Genomic DNA, 25215 nt, shown 5'->3' with positions numbered 1-25215 from the left:
CAGGGGGCAGGGGACTGAGCCAGACCAGGGTGCTTGGTCGCGTCGTCCAGCTCACCTGGGTCATACCTGATTTTGACAAGATATGAACTGTCCCTAAGAGCAAGGGTGTGTCTTCCCGGTGGTCCTCTGACCGAGACCTGACTTGGTGGGGACTGTGTGATGGAGCCCAGGTAGCCGTGCCCAAGGGGTTTCCGTCTGACGGTTCAATGTCCTGGGGCCTCTCCGTGGAGGCGGAGGAATCCTACCTTGGGGGACACTCAAGTACCAGCGAGAGCCAATTAAAGGGGGGTGAGGGCTTGAGCAATTATCTGGTTAATTTGGCTTTTCTCCAGATGATTGGCTCTCAAATTAGAAACACATTAAGGCTAAACTCCAAGTTATTTCACAGGGACTTTCACAAGTGCTCATCTGCGTCTGAGTGGGATTCCTCGGCCGCCTCGTTGAGCCAGATTATTACAAGGTAACCAGATGCTCTCAGTGTGGTCAGCGCCCCGCGTGGGGACGCGGGCCTTCCCCACCCAGGCCTGCACGCCGGGGACCACGCCGGGGACCACGTTGTCGAACTGCAAAGTCTCGGTTCCCTGTCATGGCGGGTAGAGTTCAGGGGTGGAAACAGTGAACAAGCTCCTCTAGGTGGTCAGTTAAATTTAGGTGCCACAGGTCCAGAGTCTTCTTTGTGGACCCGTGACCCCAGCTTAAGCCCTGGCAGTGCAGTGGCTCGCCAAGCCGTAGGCACGGGGGCGGGGGAGGAGCGGTGACTGTTGGCGTAAACACGCTGCACCCAGTCCTGACGAGGGCTCGGCCAGCCACTGGGACAGTTTCTCCAGCACCTCGGGGGGACCTCAGTGCTGAGAGAAAAAAAATCCTGCCCTGGCTGTGTGGCCCACTTGGTCGGAGCATCACCCCGTGTGCCAAAAGGTTGTAGTTTGTTGAGGGTTTTCTTTTGGTTTTTTGCTACTTTTTTTTTTTTTTTTTTTCAAAAGGTGGTAGTTTTGATCCTAGTTGGGGTGCGTGCGGTTTCTCTCTCTCCCTTCCTCTCTCTCTAAAATCAGTAAACATATTCTTGGGTGAGGATTGATCCCCGAAGGTCAATACTGCACATTTCACGTGACTGAACTACAGAGGCGGCCCGGCCGGCGGTGGGGGCACCGGGGGGGCCTGGGTGGAGCCGGCAGCGGGCGCGAGTGCCCTGTCCGGGCGGGTTAGTTTCTGTCTGGGCCGCAGTGGGAGCTTCTTGGGTCGGCCTCTGGGAAGCAGCAGCGCAGCACCTGACACGCCCGTTGTTCCGTCACCGGTTCCCCGTTGCCACGTGGACCCGGTGGCGCAGGACGTAGCCACGGGACAGACTGGGTGGCAGTGCACAGCGCCTCTCTGTGTTATCCTGGCAGAGATAACCGAGAGTCCGTGACTCTATCGTTGCAAAATAAAAAGGGGTTTGTCCAAACAAAGATACGGGGTTTTTTTGCTCTAATGAGCTTTTCAGCAGAAAGTTCCCGATGATGTGGTGGGTGGTGGCTGTGGTAGAACCGCAGGGGGCAGCGGATACAGGGTGTCCCAAAAAAATGTTACACACACTTTGAATAATTATAGAGGCCGTGTTTATTAAAATACATTTCATTTTCAAGATTGAGCCTCAGCTGTTCAAGTGTGTGTACATTTTGGGGGGAGACACCCTGTATTATTATTTCTGTTTCATAGTAACTTCGACAAGGGACCAGGAGCCCGTGAGGTCGGCCCTGTCGTGGGCGAGGGGCCGTGGAAACGGCGTTCTGTGAACAAGACCAGGACAAGCAGGACCTGGGGTTAGGGACTCTGGGGACCCATGGAGCTGAAATGAGAACAGAAGAGGTTTCTACATAAAGTGTTGCTGAGCGTCTCCTTGTGAAAACCAACCCAGATCAGAGGTCTCGTTTTGAATCTGACATCAGATCCGACCCTAGAGAGGAAAAAAAGTCCCACTGCGACCACCCTTCCAGTTACCTACCGGCAGTCGGGCAACCTCCGGGGCTTTGAAATCTGACAGCAGTGCCGTGTGCTCGCGGTGGAAATGTTTCAGTGAGTGCATTCCCTCTGGGTTATTTTTGTGGAACGTCGAGGGGATGGTTAAAGATAATAGATTAGGGCTAAAACCATACGAAATGCAGAGCCGGCCTTCCCATGCCCGTCCTCCGGTGACGTCCCCGGGACGCTTCCTCAGACTCACTCTGAGAAGTGGCGTGTTGTCCGAATTGTCCTTCCCCTGAAATAACACAGGAAAGGTCACACCAGCTGTTTCCAGTGAGGGGCTTGTCATTGTCACTCTCTCTCGAGAAACGATGCTGAGGCCCAGAACTTCTGTTTCCAAGGGTCCTATTGGCCACTCAAAACACCCTTGACCTGTGACCAGGAGGCACGTCCTCAAATAAAAGCAAGCCGTGGAGAACTGCAGAGCGGGCTCTCGGGAAGCATCTCATGGCTAATGGGAAGCCGATGTGCTAAGATCCTGGGTAAACGGCCCGGCCGGCGTGGCTCAGCAGTTGAGCGTCTATGCAGGAACCAGGAGGTCCCCGTTCCATTCCCGGTCAGGGTAGATGCCCAGGTTGTGCTCCATCCCCACTAAGGACATGCAGGAGGCAGCCCATCGATGTTTCCCTTCCTCTCTCTATAAAAGTCAATAAGACATATTTTTAAAAAAACATATAGCCACTCTGGTTCCTTTAAAAAAAAAAAAATCCTTGAGAGATAATAAAAAGTTGGGGCGTGGAGGTCCTGAGGCACCACTCGTCCGACTCGGGGAGAACAGCGCCCTCCAGGCGATCACGCAGGAAATACCTGCTGTTCTCCGTGTGTCGGGTTCAGGCAGAGAGGACGTCCCGGTGGCTGAGCTGCCCTCCACTCCCCGGGGTGACCTGACCATTGGCTTGAACGTTTCTGAGCTCTTCGGAGCTTGCGGAAGTTTCACCTTCAAGGCGCACTCGTTTTTTAAGTGCCAGCAGAGTTGGGCCCTGACAGTGTCCTCCTGGCAACCTTACCAATAACTTTGAAGCCTCGTTTTCTGTGAACGTCACACAGAACAAGGGGCCTCCTTTCCTTTTCCTTCAGGCCTCTCGGGCCAGTGTCTGGGGATCAGAACAAATACGGGGTCCAGGCAGGACAAAGTGTGGTCCCATGAGAGCCAGGGCCGCTCAGGTGCACACAGATGGCCCCAGAACAGCAGAATGTTGGAAACCTTTCCTGGTCATCTGTCCAGAACTGATCTGACAGTTGGCCTGGTAGATTTGCAGGCTGAGGTGGCACTAGAAGTAAATGATGCAAACTAAGGAAACAGAGAAAAGATTGGACTTTATAATTCCACTTTTATTAGTACAAGATATTCCAGGCCAGTCTTTCCTCCAGGACATCCAACAGGCGACAGGCACGCAGACAGGACAGGACAGATGCCTCTGAAACAGGACCCCGTGTTTTCTGTTCTCTGCGGCTGATACGATGCTATTTCACATCCCATAAAAGCAATAGATAGTTTCTGACACACACACCCCTGTGTGGTGCAGTTTGATTTATGTGAACTCATTTCAGAATCAACTGCAGAATCCCTCTGGATCGGATGAAAACTGTCGGCCTGCAGTGATGAAAATAGATGTGTGTGGAAAGCTGAAGTTTTAAGAAGGGAGTTTTATATGAAACAGATCTGTGACTCTATTTCACAAAATACCCTTTTAAAAAAACTTCTGGAGACTTAATTTGCTTTTTTACATTATGTGTCAGCCCAGGAGTTTGCCTGACGTGAGAATGAGTCTGCTCCGCCACAAGAGCGCTCTGACTGCAAGTGAGCTCACCTGGGACCCGTATGGGGGGGGGGGGGCGTGCGTGTAGCATCGGCGCTGGCGCTTCTCACCTGCTCCCCTGGTGGAAGGAACCACAGGGCCCACTAACCTCCACTCGGCTGGCCTCGGTGGAAACGCCGAGCGCGGGCCCGCTCACCCCACACCCCGCTCCTGGCTCAGCGCGGCCGGGCTTGGGGGGGTTCTCCTGGTTTCTCCGCAGTTTGCGCTTCCTGTTTAGCAAACTCAGAACCCCTCCTCTTCCCTCGTCCCTCTTCCATCAGGCTGTCTCCATGCGCACACACGCACGCACAGGCACGAACGCATGCATGCATGCGCACACATGGACGCACACATGCACGCACAGGCACGAACGCATGCATGCATGCGCACACATGGACGCACACACGCACGCACAGGCACGAACGCATGCATGCATGCGCACACATGCACGCACACATGCACGCACAGGTGCGGACACACATGCACATGCACACATGCACGCACAGGCACGAACGCACGCATGCATGCACACATGCACAGGCACGAATGCACGCATGCATGCACACACGTGCACGTGCACACATGCATGCACAGGTGCGGACACGCATGCATGCGCACACATGCACACACGCACACACCCAAGTCCTGTATTTATTCAGAGTTTAACTGGTCTTTCAAATCATGCTAATATATAGGGTGTCCCCCAAAAATGTACACTGGACAAGTGTGTGTACATTTTGGGGGGACACCTTGTATTTACCGGGATGGTCATTGATTTTGTTAGTGTTCTTGGTACATAAACATCGAGGAGGTCTGTCCTGACCCCATCTTTTTCAGAACCCTGTCATTTTTTTATTATGTGACCATAGATCACACTGGGAATGCGTTTATCTCATTACAGCAGGAACATCTGCGTTTGCTCCCTACTTATTAACCGCACTTGTTCTAGATTCGCCCTCTGAGTAAGGGGCTCCCCTCACGGGTCCAGGGACTCAGCCTGAGCGAGGTGCCCCCGGCCTGCTGGTTCATTTATTTAACTTCTCCTTCACGCGGTAAAATCGTGTGCGCCGTGTGCGCTGCATCCCCATCGAACAGGAACCTGCGCCCCACCGTTTCCTTCTAGGAGATTACTGAAGACCTTTTCACACAGAAGCACTTGATAAAGATGTAACTGTCTTCCACTGGGGCTTGTTTATTGTTTAAATTCACTCTTAGCGTATGGTTTGGGAACTCGTGGGAAACTGAGGCCCATTCCCCCCACGTGCACACGCTCACCCCCCGTCCCGTAGGTCGTTGGTGTCAGCACTTAGATCCCATGCTCTGTATGGTCTGAAGTCTTCAGTTCCATCGGGTTGAGCTGTAGGCGTCAGGGGTTAGAAACAGGGAAGAATTGCCCTGGCCAGCAGGCTCCGTGGTTAGAGCGTCAACCGTGCACCAGAGGGTCGTGGGTTTGATTCCCCGTCAAGGGCATGCACCTGGGTTGTGGGTTCGATCCCCAGGCCCTGGTCGGGGCTCATGCGGGAGGCAGCCAGTCGATGTGTCTCTCTCACATCGATGTTTCTCTCCCTCTCTCTCTCTCCCCTCACTCTCTCTAAAAAATCAATGGAAAAAAATATCCTTGATGAGGTTTCACAGAAAATAAAAATAAGTGAAATAGGCTCGAACTAAGCTAAGAGATGAATCCCTGCTCACGACAGAAACTAGAAACTTGCTAATTCAGTTAACTCAGCGGAAATGAGATTTTTCAGAGAAGCATCTTTTATATCCCGTTCATGAGGACACAGATACGTATCTTTTGTTTTAGAAAAGAAATAATTCTTTAATATTATTTTTGCACAACTGTAGACCCGGTGTCAACGTGAGTGACGTTTTAGACCACAAGTGGTGAGCCTGGGGCGGAGTTTCCTGCGAGCGCGTCACAGCTCCTCCTGCGGGAGCCGAGCGAGCGTCAGGCAGCCGCGTGGCCGCCGAGCAAAGCCCGGGCTCTGGGCGGAGGCTGGTGGAGGCCCGATGCCCAATGCCCACTCCCGGCTCGGCCCGCTGAGCAAAGCCCGGGCTCTGGGCGGAGGCTGGCGGAGGCCTGATGCCCGATGCCCACTCCCGGCTCGGCCCGCGTGGCCGCTGAGCAAAGCCCGGGCCCTAGGCGGAGGCCTGATGCCCAATGCCCACTCCCAGCTCCATCCGCTGAGCAAAGCCCGGGCCCTAGGTGGAGGCTGGCGGCAGCCCGATGCCCGATGCCCGATGCCCGCTCCCGGCTGGGCTCCCCTGAGGGAGACGCATGCCGAGAGCCGGGCCACGTGGCGGGGGTCGCCACCCCACACAGCCGGCCCAGCGCCTCACGGATTTTCTTGTTTTCGCTCCACGTTGCGCGTGTCACGCCACGGGGTCGGCTCTGACTCCGGCGCCTGTGGCTGAGGGACGCGGGCACAGGGCCGTCCTCGGCCCCGCTCAGCCTGCAGACTCAGCGGTGGCTGCCCGGGGCGCGGGCCCATCTCTCCGATCGCGCCCTTTTCCGGCCGCCTCGCTTTTCCCGCGTCGTTCTCTCCCCAGGAGCCTGCCTTCTCCGAGGTTTTCCCCAAGTAGGGCAGCTTCCGCTTGTCGGTCTTGCCCCCGGCGGTCGTTCAGGCCTCGCTGGCTCTCCGACCCGACCCACTTGTGTTTACTCAGTAGGGAGATGGAAGGTTCTCTGTCTCCATCCTCATGGTGGATCATCCCGGCTTTTCAAGCTGCGGGCTTACAGCTGTGCATTGTCCCACATATAAACCCCACCTCAAATGTCAGTAAACCCACCAGGACTGACGGTGCTGCCCCCTCAGCTTTAGAAAAAACGCAGCCTCTCCCTTGGACGCCCGTGGCAACAATAGGGACACGACAGGAAGAAGGCGGGCCCTGGCTGGTGTGGCTCAGTGGTTAGAGCGCCGGCCCGCGGCCTGAAGGGTCCGGGTTCGATTCTGGCCAAGGGCAGGTATCTCGGTTGCAGGCTCGGTCCCCGGCCCTGGTCGCCGGTTGGGGCACGTGCTGGACGCTCCAAGCGACGCTCCTCTCTCTCCCTCCCACTCTCTCTGAAAAGCAGCGGAAAAATACCCCTGGGTGAGAATGAAGAAAAGAAGGCAGCTGAAGCCTGGAGCCGTAGGGTGGTTTTCTCCCCTGACAATTAATCATCTGCCATCTTCCCTTCCAGCCGTGGGCCCAGACTTTTCAAGAGCCCTCGTGAAAAGGGTGACGCTGGTGAAAGTAGGAGGTGCGGCCGTCATCGAGTGCAGACCCAAGGCTTCCCCGAGGCCTGTCTACACCTGGAAGAGAGGCAGGGACGCGATAAGAGCAAATGAGAGGTACCTTGAAATGTGTTTACTGTTTGATTAACCCGGAACAATAATGCATTGCCCTGTTACACGTGGTTCCAGAAGGGGGAGTGCACTGTCTGGTATTTATACTGGTCGTCAGGGAACGGCCGCCTCGCAAGAGGGCGGTTTATAACCCTCGATGTCCAGCGTCCCCCGAACCCCCCTCCCCGCGGAGCGAGAGCCGGAGCCCGCTGCCCAGAGGCCAGCAGCCCAGTTCGTCTCGCTTGGTTTCAGCCTAAGGTGGTTTCCTTGTGGATTTCCCCACCTTTCCCCATCCTGCTTCCCTTTTGCATGAACAAATGAAGGCAGATCTTCTTTGCTATGACACCCCCGCAAATATTTGGCAACGGCTGTTATGTCTCTTGTTGGTCTCTGCAATTTTGAGGCTAAATATCTCTAATTCTGAAACATATTCTGCGAATAACATGGTTTAGATTATTTTAATCACTTCTTTTTGAAACCCTCTTTTACTGCTATCTAGACTCTTTACCTGTGTGTTTATTGAACTTGAACTATGTTTAGAATGCATGCTGTTTGTGCAACATAAACGTGGACATGGGTTGTTGGAGGCTTTAGGTCAGATGGCACCCCAGTGGCGGGCGTCTCTAAGACATTCCCTTCGATATTTTTCCTATAAACTATCCCCACCGCTTGCTGAAATCTACTCAGTCTGTTGGGAAATGGCGATTACACAAGAGTCTGGGTTGCCCCTAAGATAACATTGACCAGCTGTGCCCACAATGATGTTAACTGATGCTAAAGGTCAAGTGCCCAAGGATGCGACCGGGAGGCCCAGGAACACCTGTCTGCCTCTACCCTTTACACCTGGACGCCTCTGGATTGGCATATGCTAATTAGATCGCTGCCCTGGCGACGTCCTGATTAATGATTTTGCACACAGACCTGATGTGGTTTACTGATAGATGGTGAATTCTCACACATGTTAAATTCATAATATACAGCCCATCCTGGCCTCTGCTGTGTCGAGGAGACAGCGTAGACCACTAAAGATTGGCACGGCCTTCAGAGGCGGGCCCAGCCAGCCCCGGCGGTGGCCCAGCCGGATGGAGCATCGTCCTGGGCACCAAAAGGCTGTGGGTTTGATCCCCGGTCAGGGCTCATACCTAAGCTGCGGCCCGACCCCAGCCAGGGCCACGTGCGGGAGGCAGCCGATCGGTGTTTCCCTCACACTGACGTTTCTCTCTCTCCCCCCTCCCTCCCTCTCTCTAAAAACAAATGAAAACACATCCTCAGGTGAAGATTAAAAAAAAAACTGGAGCCCAGATGAAACTGGAGAGCAGTTTCTTAGTTTGCAGCCTTCGCCGTTAGGTTTCCTTCCTATTTTACTTTAGTGTTTCCAAAAACATGATGTCAGATTACTTTTAATGCTTACGTGTGTATTTTGATGCATATTAAAGGGGGGCAGAGGAAAAAGAAGGCAGAGAGGGAATCAGCGTGGCTCAGCTGGTGACATCGGCCTGGGATCCAGGAGATTGGGGTTCGATTCCCGGTCGGGGCACATGCCCAGGGTGCGGGCTCGATCCCCAGTGGGGATGTTTCTCTGTCTCCCTCTCCCTTCTTCTCTCTGAAATCCGTAAAGACTTTTTTTTTTAATTTTTTTTAAAAACTCAAGAAGAGAAAAACGCGTAATTGAAAAGTAATTATGTAGTGCTTAGAATAACACTATATTGTAAAAGCTTTAATTAAACTGATAGAAAGGCAAAGCATCTCTAACGTAACGTGGGTAACAGACAGACGTGACAAGGACCGTGAAGGACTGAGTTAGAGTAACAGGGCGGGTCCGTCCCGCAGAGGCCACGCTTGGCGCCCGTAATGAACACCCCGCAGGGACCTAAAGCCATAATGACCTTTCTCCTTCGCCGTGTGCCCCCCGGGGTCTGCTGGCGCCCTGCTGCCCTCTGAAGCCGGGACGGGGGCGGGGGGGCAGCCGGCTCGGGAACGTGGGAATTGCAGGGAGTGGGTGCTGCACAGCCGTGGCCGCTAACGCCTTGGCCGAGGAGTGGAACACGAGCCCCGCGCGTCCCCCGTTTCATTGGTCCGAACAAGTCCGGGGTTGTGCCCAGTTCAGCCAGCGGGGAGAGACAGTGTTGCCACGAGCTCACGTGGACCGGCATTGACTGCTCACCGCTTCACATCCTTGCAAGCTGATTAACTGACCTTTGGGAAATGGTGTATCGATCGGGGGAAATCTGTTTGACCAGTGGATCTCATCGATTGTTCTACCACTTGACCTACCTCAAGGCGTGTCCCTCTCCGCCGTCTCTCCTAGCTTGTCGCTCGTTCTACTTGATTTGATTAATAGGGTTCGGATAGCGCCCCATCATTTCTTTGGCACTAAAGATACATTTCTGCCCGGGAAGGTGCCCGTCGTGACTCAAGTCCTGCTGTTTGTCTGCTGTTCCTTCAGCTCCACCAGGCGCAACCCAACAACCAGTGTTAACCCTTCCTGCTCCCCGAGGGCTGTGTTCCCCGGCTCCGCCCGTCCCCTCCCGCCATTCAGAATGGGCCGAGCGGCTCCACAGATTCTGGTCGTGTGCGTCCGGAGGCTGGCAGATGCCACAGAACGGGGCACAATGGGGTTCCTGTCCTCTCGTTTTTTAAGAGCAACTAGAAGCCTGCACTGTTATTTGAACTATCTTAATTTTTAAATGTCAACAATGAATTTCTTTATGTTCATGTTAGTACAGTGTGGACCACACATCCATGGACCAGGTACACTCCATGGGCCCCTGGTTTTTAACTTCTGAGAAAGGCAAGCTCAAGCACACATCTCGTAATTTCTGAAAAGGATGAAAAGTGGGAAAGATTTTACTGTTATTTCCTCAGTAGCAAAGAAGAAATTCTGCCACTTTCCTCTTTTTTCCCCTCTGAAAATGGAGACACCTAGTGAAGCAGACAGGTGGGCAGAAGCCGTCGGACACAGTACTCACGCCTGAAAAAATCACGATTCCTATTTTAGGAGAAAACTGAAATTGTTAGGCCAACACAAGAGACGAGATTCTTTGACCGCGCCCAGTGCTAGTTATAGTTTCTAGTTTACTGACCTGTCTTCCTCAATTCTCTTTGAAATGTGAAATTGTAAGAATCAAAAGGCAAATCTTTAATATTTGAATAAAAAAATTGTTAATCCCTTAAATGCAAAATACTGGTATCAACAAAGTTTTGGTGAAATAATACTTTATGACCCCTAGAGTCTATATTTTGAAAGATTTTGCCAAAGGCTACTTCTTAACTGATACTTAATTTCAATTTTAACTCACCAACTGCTTTCAAATGAATCCAGGACAAAAATGTAAGAAACAACATTAACATAGTTTAAAAGTCTTTATCTTATTATATCATATGGGGATATTACATTTATCTTGGTGTCTATAGATTCAGAAATACTGGCTTAATCTTAACATGTGAACTATTTTAAAGAATATTTTTATGTTCAGTTTTTCAAGCCTTTAGAAGGGGAAACCATGTTCACACAGGCCTTACCTATATTAAACCAGGATCTAAATGAACCTAGATGCAAAAACCCTCAATAAAATAGTAGCAAATGGAATCCAAAAAAGTGTGGAGAAAACCATACACCACGACCAATGGGTTCATCCCAGGTGTGCCAGGAGCAGGAAGGCTCAGGAAGGAGCCCCAAGGTCCCACAAAATAGCTCTGAGAAGGCCCTGGATCTGGGAGCCTCGAGCGGAGCACTCCAGGCCACTGGGGACCAGTTTTGAAGACACACAAAGGGTTTTTTTTGGGGGGGGGTAAATATATTTTTTTATTGATCTCAAAGAGAGGAAGGATGAGAAAGGGGGGGGGAAACATCAATGATGAGAGAGGCCCACACCCGGGCAGGTGCACAGGAGGGTTTTAACGGCATCTCTTCCCGGGCTGAAATGTGTGTCTAGGCCTGATCCCCACAGTGTAACCAGATCAAGTCTAACATTTTATGAGAATGTTTGAGCCAAATAGGAATAACATTCATGTGTCTCATCCAGAGGCCCTGGGGTCTGTTTCCACAGTGAAATTAGATTAGATCGTGGCTGCTGTTTGCCTCTTCCCAGGGGCCTTGGGGAGAGTTGACTTTCATGTATACATGGCGGGAAGTCCCAGCACAGGGATGCTCCCGTCCAGGGTGAATTGAAGGTGTGAAACCTGGCCCGAGGCCGTGGCTGTCTGATGTCAGGTATTTGTCCTGGAGTCCCAGCGAGTCCCTGCCCCCTGCCAGGACAGGAGAGTTCACTGCTGCAGGCCAGGCTCCGATCTCTCCCAGAGGCGCCGTCCACACAGCGCCCCTAACGAGCAACCTGCCCTCAGGGTCTCTCACAGTCGCCGCAAACTCTATGGCTCTGCTGTTAGGAATCCACCCTGGGGAGCAATCGTGTTATTGCAATAATTAGAGACAGTTCATCTCCATAATAATGGAAACCCTACCTCCGAGGCAAAACAACATCCCAGCATCCCAGCGTCAAGCATCCCTGCTCCAGATGGAGTCGGGGCCAGTCGTGGAAATAGAGGCAGCTCGTCCTGCTCTGCGGATACAGACCAGGGCCTCTCCCCATGACCCGGATCGTCTGTCCTGGAACCACAGATAAAAGAGTGAGGTTTAAGGTCCCGAGGCGCAGGTGACCTCTACGAGAGTCGGCCGCGTTTCTGTGGGCAGTCACCAGCCGGAGCCCAGAAACCGCTGTCTTTTGAGTGAGGGCACGAAATCGCCGGCTCCCCACGCGTCCCGTGTGCCCCCCATTAAGACGCCACGACGGCCGGTCGCCCTTCACCATGACTCCTGAGTTACTGCTTTTCTTTGTCTAGAGTTAAAATAAATGTAACACGTTGCTGTACCTAGTTCTCCGTCAAAAATTAAAGTGAACCCTGGCCGGCGTGGCTCAGTGGTTAGAGCGTCGGCCTGTGCACCAGAGGGTCCAGGGTTCGATTCCCTGTCGAGGGCACGTACCTGGGTTGCAGGTTCAAGCCCCAGTCGCTGTCGGGGCTCATGCAGGAGGCAGCCAATCCGCGTGTCTCTCTCACATCGATGTTTCTCCCTCTCTCTGTCTCCCCCCATCTCTTTTTCTCCCGCCCCCCCCTTTCACTCTCTCTAAAAAAAAATAAAAAATAAATCAATGGAAAAAATATCCTTGGGTGAAGATTAAAAAAAAAAAAAAGAGGAAGCTTGGCCCAAAAGGCCACACATTTCGAGAAAACGTAGAGAGTCGTCTCAGGCTCATCACGAATGCGTCCCATCCGGTACGAGGAAGTGTCCCGAGAGCTCACTGCCCCCGTCCGCTCGTCTTTCCGCCAGGCCCTGGCAGCCGTGGCTCCAGCCCTGCTCTGTCCCCATCCCTCGCGGCTCCGGTGAGCGTCTGGGGACAGGAAGGCCTGCGATCCCTCGGGCTCGCCGGGAAGTCTGGCCGGAACCGTCCCCGACACCCAGCCCGGGGCCCTCGCATTTCCCCGCTACGGCGAAACAATAGAGCCTCCGCCACCCCTCTCGCCTGGAGACCCTGCCGATCCGCCGGTGTGTCCCCTTTTGGTCCGCGTCCCCATCGTCCTGACATGCGGGACAGCTCGTCAGTCGTCCCTCTTTCCGGACTATTTTAAAACCTGAGCACAGACGCGACCCCCGGAGCCTCTTGCATTAACAATCCCGGGCTCCCCCCAGGCCCCCGTGAAGGTTCTCTCCGCCGGTCCTCCTGGGCGCCCGGCCGCCTGACTTCGTACCTGATACATGAGACAGAAAATCAAACCTGCCTTTTAAACTAGGACATTATTCTACCCGAACATTGTTGCTCGTGTTAGACTCCGGTGCTGTTAGAGCTGCGTCTCGTAAACTATGCCCACCTGGCGCGTTGTTGATTCAGTTTAATTGTGGGGGAAACAAAACCAAACCTCCCACGAGGCAAGCGGGCGTTTGAGCTGGTTTGAACCGGTCCAGGCCGTGTGAACGAGTCCAATTAACCGGCAACGGTAACGTCTGTTACCCTAATGAAACAGTTACTGTGTGTGTGTGGCGCTTGTGGGCCGCTTCCCAGGGAGGCTCTGCCCTGGAAACGGGGAGGCTGGCCTCCGTGGGGCGGGGCTGGCGGTGATGCCCCAGCCGCCCGTTACGTCAGACCTGCCAGGCTCTGTCATCTGCAGCCTGCACACGGCCCGGGCGGGGAGCCTGCACCTCACGAGCAAAGTGGAGCAGAGAGCACAGGGACGCCGGGCGGGCGACTCCCGCTCACTGCGGCCTCCTGCGTGGGCGCGATGCCCGGAGGGAAGGGGCAGGCGACGGAGAAAGGAAAGCGGGAACCTTTGCTCTCCGTCGCTGGCCAGGCACCCGGGAAGCCCCTGCCCTGCCCGCGCAGGCCTGCGATCCCGCCTCTATCGATGAAAACCAAAAGCTCTGAAACAAGAGGCTTTCTTTGTCTTGCAAATCCATCGGCTTTTTGGGGGCAGTTTTGTAGCAAACGCATTTGGTGGCAAAACCAAACTGAGGCTCCGGACTTTGCCTTCCTTTTACCCCAGGTTTACTTGCATTCAGTACAAATATGTATTCGTTGTAAACAACCCAGTATCTTCACGTGAAATGCCGTTGAACCCAACGCAGTTCACGTGGACCTCACCCCGCCGCGGGGCTCCTCGCGAGACTCTCAGCAGGAGCCGTGGGAATTTCCCAGCAGCCTAGGGGGCATCTTCCCAGCAGGAGGCAGGGACAGCGAGCGTGTACCGAGTGCCCGCAGGTGGCAGGCGTTTCACTTGTACCGCGTCCAACTCTCTCCAGAACATTCCAGCTGGTGATTCTCCTGCTCAGTGTGCACTCGAGGGGACTGACTTACTCGCTGCCAGGCGGGGGAGTAGGAGCCCACCCTTAGGTGATTCGACTTCACAACGTAAACGCCATCATTTCACCATCCCTCGTGACCTCAGCTCTGCTCTCACCGCCCCACCCTGCCCTTGCTGGGTCCCCGCCGTGGCCCCATTTCTTTGACAGGTGCCGCCATCGACCAGACGGCCCTGACCGGGAGCCTCACCCTACGTTGCCCTGACACCACTCTTGTGAAGGTCGGTGACCTTCGAATTGTCAGATCTGTTGACCAGGATTCATTCTTCTGTTCGGCCTCCGTTATGACTCTCGCTTTACTCACCCAAGACCCTGGTCTTCCTTCTACCCCTGACCACGCCTTCTCGGGTGTGTCTCTTGGACCCTCCTCTCTACAGCCTCTGAACCGACCCAGGGGCCAGGGATTGGGCTCCTCTGTCTGCCCCTCTTCGGAGGTGACTTGCCTTCAGCTGGCCGGTAGCCTTACAAACTGTCGAAATGCTGGGAAGTCCCAGTGCGTGTCTCCAGCCAGATTCTCCTCAGACCTCTGGAATCGTATATTCAGCATCTGCCCAGGTCTTTGAAATCCATCCCAGACAGAAAGCATTTCCACTTCAGTCCATAAGCCGCCTTCCCCTTCCCCTCGGCTGGAAGAGAGGAAGCGCCGTCCAGGTTTGTCGGGACTATTGACTGGATGACACATTCTCCAAACCGCTGGGAGGGACTCAGTGATCAGTTCATCAACTCATCCATTCTGTACTGTTTAGCAGCAACCCCACTGCCAAGTCCTATGCTGAGACCCTAGATAAAAATTATAGAGCCAATTATCTGACAATAAGCGACTCCACATTGAGCTAATGGCTGGGATTTTAGTTTCTATCATGGAGGGGAGGATTCCTGAGGCCCTCATTCCACATTCCCTTTTCTAACATGCACGGTCCTTTGCAAAATGGAGATGTGCTTGGATGTCACGGGAGATCACTGCAGCTTTGCAGACCTGGCCTGGGGAAGAGCGAGTCTTCATTCAGAAACGGGTCTCGATTGCCTGCGCACCCCCAGCGTCCCCGATGCCCTGGCTCAGTGTCACCGAGTCTTCTCGAGAAACAGGAAGTTCCCCGAATGAACAAGCCCTTCGCCTTCTCCCTGTGGGTTTATGAGCCCTGCCCCCCGCCCCGCCCAGTGGGAACTTGCCGGGGACCGTTACTCCCGATGGACAGCAGGTCTGGTCTTTCTCCCCCTTTCCACATATTAAATTGTCACTGTGTCAAATGCCTTGTCCTCACATATGGTGCCGTGAGGAAACTGCAATTATATGTACCCAGTTTTTTCCTCTGACCTTTGGATTTCATTCATTCTACAGCGAATCCCCCCAGGTGGCTCTGAGAACAGGTGTCATCCAAATCAATAGGGGCCAGTGGCGCCCGGCCTCTCCCCCCTCTTTTCATGGGGGCGGGAAGGGGGGCCATGCTGTGTTGGAGTGAGAACCTTCCATGCCTGGGACGCACAGCAAAGACCTGCAGCTTCTTGCATTCCAGCCTGCGGCATAGCCGCCTCACGGCCCCGCAGCCCAGGGCTCGGGAGTCATCACGACAAACCACAGAGGCCTCTGTTCCCTCCTCTGTGCCCAATGAATTTTGGGCCTCTGAGTCTGGACTATTTTGTTTAGATTTAAAAGTCTTGGATCTTCTCCTCTCATCATGTTTTCTCACTCTAGGAATACCTACTGTCAGAATTAAGTAGGTTATAAACTAATGCTAACTGTAGTCCCTCTCCCTCCGCCACCACCTGGGAGGTTTGGAGGGGACACGTGCCAGCTCACAGCAGGTAGGTTCTGCAGCCACGCAGCTTCGTTTTAATATTGGCGAAAGCAGAACCGATCAACAAGGAAAATCTGCCATGAAGAAGTCTCATAAAACATTCCAGAGTTCAGTGGACCATTGCAAATAGTAGGCAGAGGAGACAGCCAGGTGCTCCCCAGGATCTGAGAGTTGAACGTTAAAAGTCACACATAAGGGTCAATATTAGATTTTTTTTAAATCAGCTGTAAAAATAATATATTCCCTGGGACCAGGGATAAAATGCACAGAAATCCTATTTATTTGCTTGACTCCGAGAGCTGTGGGATAAATGGTATTTGCATGAGTCAGTCTTCTCACAGCAAGTGACAAGATAGACACAAGCTCAGCTCTTTTTCCACCACATTGACTGTGTTCTCACGGCCAAAATATGCCCACAGCAGCTTTGGACCTTAAATCTTCAGGTAGTCAGCTACAGAAAGAAAGAGGGAGGATTATTTTCCAGAAAATCCCAGAGAAGGTTGCCTTGTGGGTCGTTGAGTTAGATTAGGTGATGTGATCATTCCCTAACTAATCACTGGCCAGAAGAAATTAAATTCTCTATTAGTCAAAGCCCAGGCCCCATGTCCCACTCCGAGGACTAGTGAAGCCTAACAAAGTCAATGTGGTGACTGGATGAGCAGTGGTTTTCAAGTGGCTATTAGTAGATATGGGGATGGTGGATGCTGCGCACAACTGTATATCCAAGAAGCAAGGGTCAGAAATGGAAGAGAGTGTGGAGAGATTGAATCCTCCAACACCACTGGCGGGAAGGTAAAATCTTGCAGCCACCGTGGCAAGCAGAATGGAGGCATCTCAAGAAATTAAAGACAGAATTACCATGTGATCCAGCAATTTCATGTGCAGGTACAGCCTCAAAAGAATTGAAATCAAGGCCTCAAACAGGATAACTAAGGAAAAAAGAAAACACAAATTACTACAATCAGAAGTGAAAGAGGAGCTATCACTACCAGTCCCGTGGACATTAAAAGGATAATCCAAGAAAACTACCAAGAGCTCTGCGCCCACAGATTTTATAAACTAAATGAAATGAGCTCATTCCTTGAAGACGGTACGTGCCAAAACTCACACAAGAGGAAAGAGACAATCCGAATAGGCCTGTGTCTATTAAAGAAATTGAATCGATAACTAATAACCTTGAAAAATACAAATCATATTACACAAATGTGTTCACTGGTGAATTCTACCAAACATTTTAGAAAGAAAATATAGCAATTGTCTGTAATCTCCTTTAGAAGACAGAAACAGAGGGGATACTTCCTAACTCATTCTATGAGGCCAGAATTACCCTACTACTGAACCCACACAAAGTCATTACAAGAAAGGAAACTACAGATCAATTTCTCTCATGAACCTAGATGCAAAAATCCTCAAAGAATATTATCAAATCCAATGCAAAAAAAGTGTGGAGAGAACTATACACCACAGCCAGGTGGGTTTTACCCCAGGGCTGCAAGGCTGGCTCAGCATTTGAAAATCAATTAATGTAACCCATCACATTATGTGAAAAATCACATGATACGTCCGTAGATGCAGGAAAAGCACTTGGCAAAATCCAACACCCCTTCATGATAAAAACTCTGCGTCAACTAGGAACGGATGGGACCTTCCTCAGCTTGGTACGGAATATCTACCCAAAACCTTCAACTAACATCACACCTAACGGTAGGAAACTAGAAGCTTTCTTACTATGATCAGGACCCAGGCAAATATCTCCCTTCTCATGATGATTTTTTCAGTATTGTACTAAAGGTCCTGGCTAATGCAATAGGACATGAAAGGGGAGCAAAATGTATACGGATCGAGAAGGAAGAAATAAAACCATCTTTGTTTGAAGATGACATGATCATCTATGTAGAAAATCCAAAAGAACTGACAAAAAAAACCAGCAAACTCCTGGCACTAAAACATCCTCTTGGCAAATAGCGCTGTCAAGAAAATAAAAAGACGACTGGGAGAAAATATTTGTAAAGATTCCTCTGATACAGGACCATTATCCACAATATACAAAGAGCTCTTAAAACTCAATAAGAAAACAACACACTTTAAAAAGGGGCCAAAGACCTTAACATACAACTCACCCGAGAAGATGCCCAGATGGCAAATAAGCACTTGAAGTGATGCCCCACATCTCATGTCACCAGAGACGCGCAGATTAAAACAAGGACGTATCCCTTCACTCCTGTTAGAACGGCCGAAACCTGGAGCCCGCAGCCAGCTGCTGTGAGTACGGGGGCGGGAGGAACTCACCTTCCGTGCGGGCGGGAATGAGACGGTGCAGCCGCTTTGACGCACAGTTCAGTGGCTTCGTACAAAACTGAACACCCTCTTACCAGACAGTAAAGAAACCGTACTCCTTGGTACTCACCCAAAAGAGCCAAAAACCTACGTCCACACAAGAGCCTGACTGTGGATGTTTATAGCAGCTTTGTTCATAATTGCCCCAAACTTGGAAGCAACCAAGATGCCCTCAGGAGGCGAATGAGTAAGCAAACTGTGGTCCATCCAGACGATGGAATATTTCTCATCATTAAAAAGAAGTCAGCTGTCAGTCCACGAAAAGACATGGAGGAAACCCAAAGGCATGTTCCTGAGAGGAGCCAGCCTGGAAGAGTCCCACGCCGTCCGATTCCCACTCTGTGACCGTCTGGAAGGGAAACCCCTGGAGACGGCCACAGGGTCAGTGGTCGCCGGGGCGTTGGACCACGGAAATTCACCAGTGAATTCTCCCAGCGGCCAACCTGGCACCTCCCCTCCTACCTTCTCAATATGTTCCTGTTAAACTTTGCTATAAACAATCTGCATCTTTTCAATGATGTCACTTGTGGCTCCCCCCAGTGCAACTGTGAGTGATAAAAACAAGATAGGAGTGGAGTCTGTCTCAAGAAGCATGTGAAATGTGAGCATTGGAGTACAATGTGGAAAGCAAGGACCCCCCCGAGAAGCAGCGGAGTCGAGGACAGCAAGAATTCAGGGGAGGCACGCCCTTGCCGGTGTGGCTCAGTTGGTTGGGTGTCATCCTGTTCACCAAAAGGTTGCAGGTTTGATTCCCGGTCAGGGCACATGCCTGGGTTGTAGGCTCAATCCCCGGTAGGCGGCATGCAGGAGGCAGCCAGTCGATGTTTGCTCTCACATGGATGTTTCTCTCTCTCCCTCCCCCTTCCTCTCTCTCTAATAGGAGGGAGGGAGGGAGGGGGGGGAGGGAGGGAGGGAGGGAGGGAGGGAGGGAGGGAGATAGAATATAATTCAGGCTGAGAGAGTCCGGGAAGGCTTCCTAGCAGACGGCACCCGAGAGGCACCTCCCGTGATGGATGCAGAGCGTTTGGAGAGGGTGTGGAGAGCTCTCCTGTGCGTCCCAGGCACACACTTGAGAAGCTAAAGCGAGACGGAGACCCCATTATGTGAGCGTCTAGAATCCTACATAACTCCAGAGCAACTGACATAGATGTGAAAAGGCACCTCATTGACTAGTTCTTTTGCCCAACAATGTTTTACAAAAATTGTGCCCCCTAGGGGACAGGAGGGTCAGCTGTCATTTGGGCATCCGCATACCTACAGGCCAAGAGGAACCTGAGAGCCACGCAGGCGGGCATTGAAATCAAAGCTCGGCGTTGATGCCAGAGCCTTTTTCCAGACCACACTGAGTAAAACCCATAATCGCTTCGGGTTAGCTGTAAATGGCTCCTTTGTGCCATTTCATAAATATCATTACGGGAAACTAGAGCCATATCTCGACATCAAGAAAAGAATCTAATCCTTTCAAGTCCTTCTAGGTCAAGAAAATTAGCTTCTAGGGGGAAGTATATTAAAAACAAAGAGTTGGGTGATATTTTCAGAGCCATTTTTCAGAAGGCAGTGCATTTTCAGTTATGTCCATGATATCAATAGAGTTCCTGGGAAAAGCTCTTTAAAAGTATAAGTATCTAATCCTATTTCAGTGCGATGGGACCAGAAAGCCCTCATGTCCACACGAGGTGTTCGTGAGTCCTTCAGACCGGTTGTGACTTTGTCTAGTAGCCCTAATCACATTTACACCTCTGCACATTCTGTGTGGAGAGCATGGAGGGGCTCTCCCTTGGCTTTCGAATCGGTATCCACAATCTAGTTATTATTTTAATACAACTCATTTCCTCCCCGTTAGATTGGATGCCTGGCGCATCCATCCCACGTGTAATTGAAGAATCGACCCTTTATTTTCAGACCCATACTATTTACTTCCGAGTGACTGATTCATCAAAAAGAAATCTTCCACTCATCAGAAATAATTTGGGATTCGTACAAATCCTCTGGCTTCTTCCAGAGGCAAATTCCTCCAAAGGCACTTCACAGCTATTAATTCTTTGTCTCACCAGCTTGGAGAGTTTGCTGTCAGTTGAGAGGAAATAGACAGGGAAATGTTAAAACCAGCTTAAATAACTTTCTGGTTCTATTTAACTTCGGTACAACGTCAATGGAACTTTTAAAGTGACTATTTCATATTCCACGGCCAAGGCTGGGGTGATACGTCCCGGACCCAGTCGCCCGACACCGTGGCTCTGCCTTCAAAGGCCTTTGAAAATGTGTCTCATGATGTCTTTAGAAGAAAATATCCCAAAATGAAATGAAAAATTTCATTTTTCAGCTGAATTTTCTTTACATCTGTCACCTTCTGAGGTGTGGGTTCTGAATTATAAGATGTTTCTCTTTTTGAACCTGTGGAGATCGTGAAAGGCTGCACCCCTAGTGGAAATTGGTTTGAAATAATTCCTTAAACATCTGGTGGAGGTGGGCACCCGTCACTTTGGTTCACGGTAAAACCAAGAGCATGTCACAGGTGATAAGGGCAAATGCTCCTTTAAAACACAGAGCTGTTCCCTCTTAACCTTAAGTAAATATAAGTATTTTTTGTTCATCTGTCTCTCTCCAAAGAAATAAAAAAATACTTGAGGCAGCTTAGAATACAAGTTATGTACAATAAGACTGTTAAAACAGAACATTTAGACCATGTAGGAGAGGGGGAAGCATGCGTTAATAATGATTTGACTGAATAAATATTAATATTTTGAGCTTCCTAGTACCTCAAGGCAAAAGGGAAACCAGTGAGCTAGTCAAGTTCATTATCTGAAAAATATTCTTGAAAAAAGATGACTTTCTTCTGATACTAAATCATCAATTAACTTTATTACTTAAACCCAATAGCGGATTGATTGTATTAACGCCCCCAATTTTTAACTTGCCTAGATCCATGCCCTTTGCCAGCGCCAGCCACCCCACCTTGACCCTGAGCTTGGACACGTGACTTGCTTTGGCCAGTGGAATGTTAGCAAAATTTAGGCAAGGGACTGCTGTACAAGTGCTTGCACATTGGAGCTTTCCCTGGCTGCTTCTCAAAACCTGTCACTACCATGCAAACAAGACAAGGGAAGCCTGCTGGCTAAGGGAGAGACACATGGCCCAGCCGCACCTGTCGCCCCAGCCAGCACTTAGTGTGTAAACCATAGAAATGCTTGTTGTTCAAGCCACTGAGCTTGGGGGCTGTTTGTTACGCAGCCATAGCTAACCGATGCACATCCTCGAATAATACAGTGGACAGCGTCTTACGCAGTCATCTTTCAGCAACTATAGAAATACCTTTAATATAACAGGGACAGCCCTTGAGCGCATACCTTACATAAAAATAAAAATATTTTTATTTGCTTCAGTGCCCACTATATAAAATGTCATCGAATCCCTGCTGGAGATAAAATACCCACCCCTTACAGAATTTGTATTTACTAAAATGTTTATCCATAAACAGAGTTTTTACCGTTGAGTTTTAAGCCAGACCCCTGGTGTGGCCCAGGAGAAATCCAAGCTTTCTGTTCTGGAACGGTCTCCTGTCCCCACGGTCCCCCAAGCCCTTTGTTCGCCAGGCTGAACGCGTCGGCATTCTTCGGTGGCAGTGAACAGAAATAACTCTTGCTAACGGAAGCAAACGGGAATGTACTGGAAGGACAGGAGGGAGTTCGAAAATCCACGGAAGACGCGGGCTGGAAGCTGCGTGGGCCCACGTGGCTCTCGGGGGCACGGGAAGTGTGGAAGCCTTTCTCACGGGAGCATTGGCCCAGGCGCTGCCGCTGAGGCTCTGAACTCCGGCCTGTTCAGGTCCTTCGTCCTGCGGCTCTAGGGGGAAGGGTGTGTAGACCCCTGTAGCACCGAGGTCCCGCGTCACAGGGGACGAGACGGCCCTGCCTGCGGCCCCACCGGGTGGAACCCAGTGGGGAAAGATGTCCTCAAAGAAAGGAAAAGCCGAGAACCACAGCAAAGGCCAGTGTTGAGCGCCAGCCTCTCGTTTCCATGCCAGGAACCGCGGAGGCCCGTCCGTCTTCCACCCGGGCGGCGTCCAGCGCCAGGGCCCCTTCTCAGCCGGGATTTCATCCTCAAAGGATGTTGAACAGGGAGTGGTGCCTGGTCCAGCTGCCGTCTCGTCAGCACAGTAGAGGTGGCCGTCCCCTCCCTCGTTCTGGATGCCGCGTCTCCAGTAATGTCGCAGGTCTCGGGCACCATCACTCACTCAGGCTCGGTCTCCTTCGTTACGAGCTCTCACAGTACTGGGTACGTAGCAGCCGGTACCGTGTAATTTCGCGTTTGTGCCTGTGGTTATTTGGCTTCACATCGATCTAGAAATAAAATGTAAATTTCTTACGACATGAGCCAGCCCCGGCCTTAGCGACCAGGCTCACCCCTGACGCTGCACCCGCCTCCCCCACGAGCCTGTTTCCTGTTCCTGAAACAAGCGCGCCGCGCTGGCGTCTGCGTCCCGTTCTCCGCGCACGGCGCTCTGCTAAGTTGTCCCGTTCACGCGTTCACTTAGTGCTCGCTGTCTCTGTTCCACCGAAACGCGAGCTCCGGGGAGCAGTGACAGTGTCTGTCTCACTTAGCGCCTCATACCTGACGCCCAGGAGGCGGCGGGCCCCCCGCCCACGCTCGGGAAGCACCCGCCGAGTTAGCGAGAGAGCGTGGCCGTCCCTGTAATACGCGGTCTCCCCACAAAGAGTTTAAGCTCCACGCGGGCAGAGGCCTCACCAGCTTGGCTCCCCGCTGTATTTCCCGTGCATCGCCCCACGGACAGGAGGTTCTTTTCTGTTAGCTCCCACCTGAGGTTATTTCTTCCGTTGGTTTTTAGAGAGAATGGGAGGGAGGGAGGGGAAGAGAGAGAAGCGTCCATGTGAGAGACACATCAACTGGTTGCCTCCCGCTGACACCCTGACCGGGGCTGGGAACCGAACCTGCGAGCCTTCGGTCTGTGGGCCCAAGTCCTAGCCACTGAGCCACGCCGGCCCGGGCAACACGCCGAGGTTCGCATCGCAGGATTGTTTAGCGGAGGGAAGGATGCCACGTCTGCACGACTAACGTCTTGGAACCTTCGTAGACAGTTCTGTTTGTCCCCATCAAGTGTCACTCACGGCGACCGTCAGTCTGACGTTCCAGTCGATGGAGATCAGCTGGGAATTCAGTCCCGTCCGGCCCAACATGAGCTCTACCTCCCGGTCGGCCCCTGACGCAGGCAGGACGGGTGAGCTTGGCCCTCGACGTTGTGCCACCTGGAGAAGCGGTCGGCAGGCCGTCCCTGCCCTCACCCAAGTGATCGGCGGTCTTGCTGGGGAAATTTGGCTGCTGCCAAGAAAATGAGACAGGGGTCTAGCAGTTTTCCAGGGCCATCAGTTAGTGATGTGAATAAATCAGACTCCAAATTATCTTTCTTTCCCACTGAAGTGGCTTAGTAATTGTATCGACCCTTCATTCATTATCCTGTAAGAATTGGGAGACTCGAGTCGAGAGTCCAGGTCCACTAATAAGTGGTCAGGTGTTTCTCCGAGTTTGAGGAGCATACAGATATCTAGGGATGTTCTTCAGATAAAAATTTTGATTCGGAAGGTCTGAGGTGGGGCCCGAGCTTCTGCATTTCTTAGCAGCCTCCGGGCATCTCAGAGCTGCCGGTCCAGGGACCAGACTTGGAGAAAGAAGCAGAAAACCCTGGCTAATAACAATACAGACAGCCTTGGGCAGGTGCCGCCCTTTGCAGCTTTCAGAGCACCTGTTGGCACCTTAAATTGTTTAACTCCCTAGGGTGACCCGAGGCCTCGCTTATTGGTGGGGAAACCGAGGCTGAGAAAACTTAGAATTTCCCCTCATTCACCGTCTAGTTGGAATTTAGGGCCCCGCCTCTGGCGCTCAGACGGCGTCGGCTGGAACAGACGGGCTGAGGCTGTCTCCCCGGTTTTCCGCACTAATCTCGAGAACAGTTCCCAAAATGGTTTGTCGGCGGCGGAGCGGAGTCCAGGACCTGTGGCCATGTACACATCTCGCCTCCAAGAAAACCGCTCGCCAGGCTTCTTGGAGGCTGATAACAACGTGCTTTACTCCCTCCCCCCTCAGAAGTGAGACGGTATTGGAGCCAGTCACTGGGTACTTTGGGAGGTGTTTCTAACACCTACGAGCTGCGCCAGCCTCGGGAAGCAGTGTCACGGGGCCGCCGCAAACAGAAGGATCCCTCCGAGGACCTGTCGCCACGGGGACAGCTGGGGGGCGAGGAACTCGGCCGCCGTCCGGGAAAGGCCCCGGTTCGGTCGATGAACTTGACAGCTCAGACTTCCTCCCAGAGCTCAGACTTCGCCGTCACGGCCGCTTCTGAAGGGACAGAGCACGTGCAGGCCCCCGGGGCGGGGGCAGCTAGCGCTGACTTCAGCAGTCCTTTCCTGAGCCTGATAGAAATGCTTAAAACTCACACACAGTTTCAACTGAGTTGTGTTTTCCCTGGTCAGCAATATCCAAGAAGACCTGAAATCTAACTGAGCAGCTTGCTGCGTCCCTTGTTTGCTCGTTGAAAGGCAGTGGTTAACCCATCAACCCCCTTTGCGGGTTTTCTGAGCTGTTTGTTAAAGGGAAGCGTCCCCTAGGACTCTGACAGATGGGGACTCTGTCCCCGTCGCCCGGGGCTTCCGTGCGGAACTTGCTCAGAGAACCCCAGGTCCCATTTGGGGGTAACCCTCCTGCAGGGTGACGGGATATTGCGCAGTTGGCGGTTTCTGTCACCTGTCACCCAGGCCCCCGAGAGAGAAGATCATCAGCATTTTTAAAGGTCCGGTTCCCCCGCACTGGCTGTGATTTATGGGACTGACAAGGCCAGCTCCTCCGTGTCAGCAGCCAGGGCCTCTGACGAAGAAAGAGGTTCAGCCTGTCCCATAATTCCAGGCACACCCCTGTCCTCCGCGGACCTGACGTCTCCAGCGACGGGGGGCTGCGCGTCTCGCCGCAGTAGGTGATTTACCGTGTTGTGAATTAGACGACCTCTCCTCGTGTGGGGAGAACCGTCAGTGATTGAGAAAGAGCCTTCAGGTAGGTCAGGGCTCACCTGCTCGGAGCAGGAGCCAATTTACATT

At 52.1% G+C, this 25215-nt stretch overlaps 1 protein-coding gene across 2 annotated transcripts in view; it reads left to right on the top strand.

Annotated features, from left to right (window-relative positions):
- CNTN4 (contactin 4) overlaps positions 1–25215 on the top strand; it is a 375259-nt gene that overhangs the window by 310261 nt on the left and 39783 nt on the right. For both annotated transcript variants that reach the window (XM_081159480.1, XM_081159479.1), the window contains exon 12: positions 6985–7135. In XM_081159480.1, coding sequence (XP_081015606.1) covers positions 6985–7135 — 151 coding nt within the window. The remainder of the gene's footprint in view (positions 1–6984; positions 7136–25215) is intronic.

The sequence above is a fragment of the Miniopterus schreibersii genome, assembly GCF_964146895.1.
Source record: "Miniopterus schreibersii genome assembly, chromosome: 15".
NCBI lineage: Eukaryota > Metazoa > Chordata > Mammalia > Chiroptera > Miniopteridae > Miniopterus > Miniopterus schreibersii.
The sequence above is the reverse complement of the archived record's forward strand: the minus strand, read 5'-3'. Positions and strand labels throughout refer to the sequence as shown.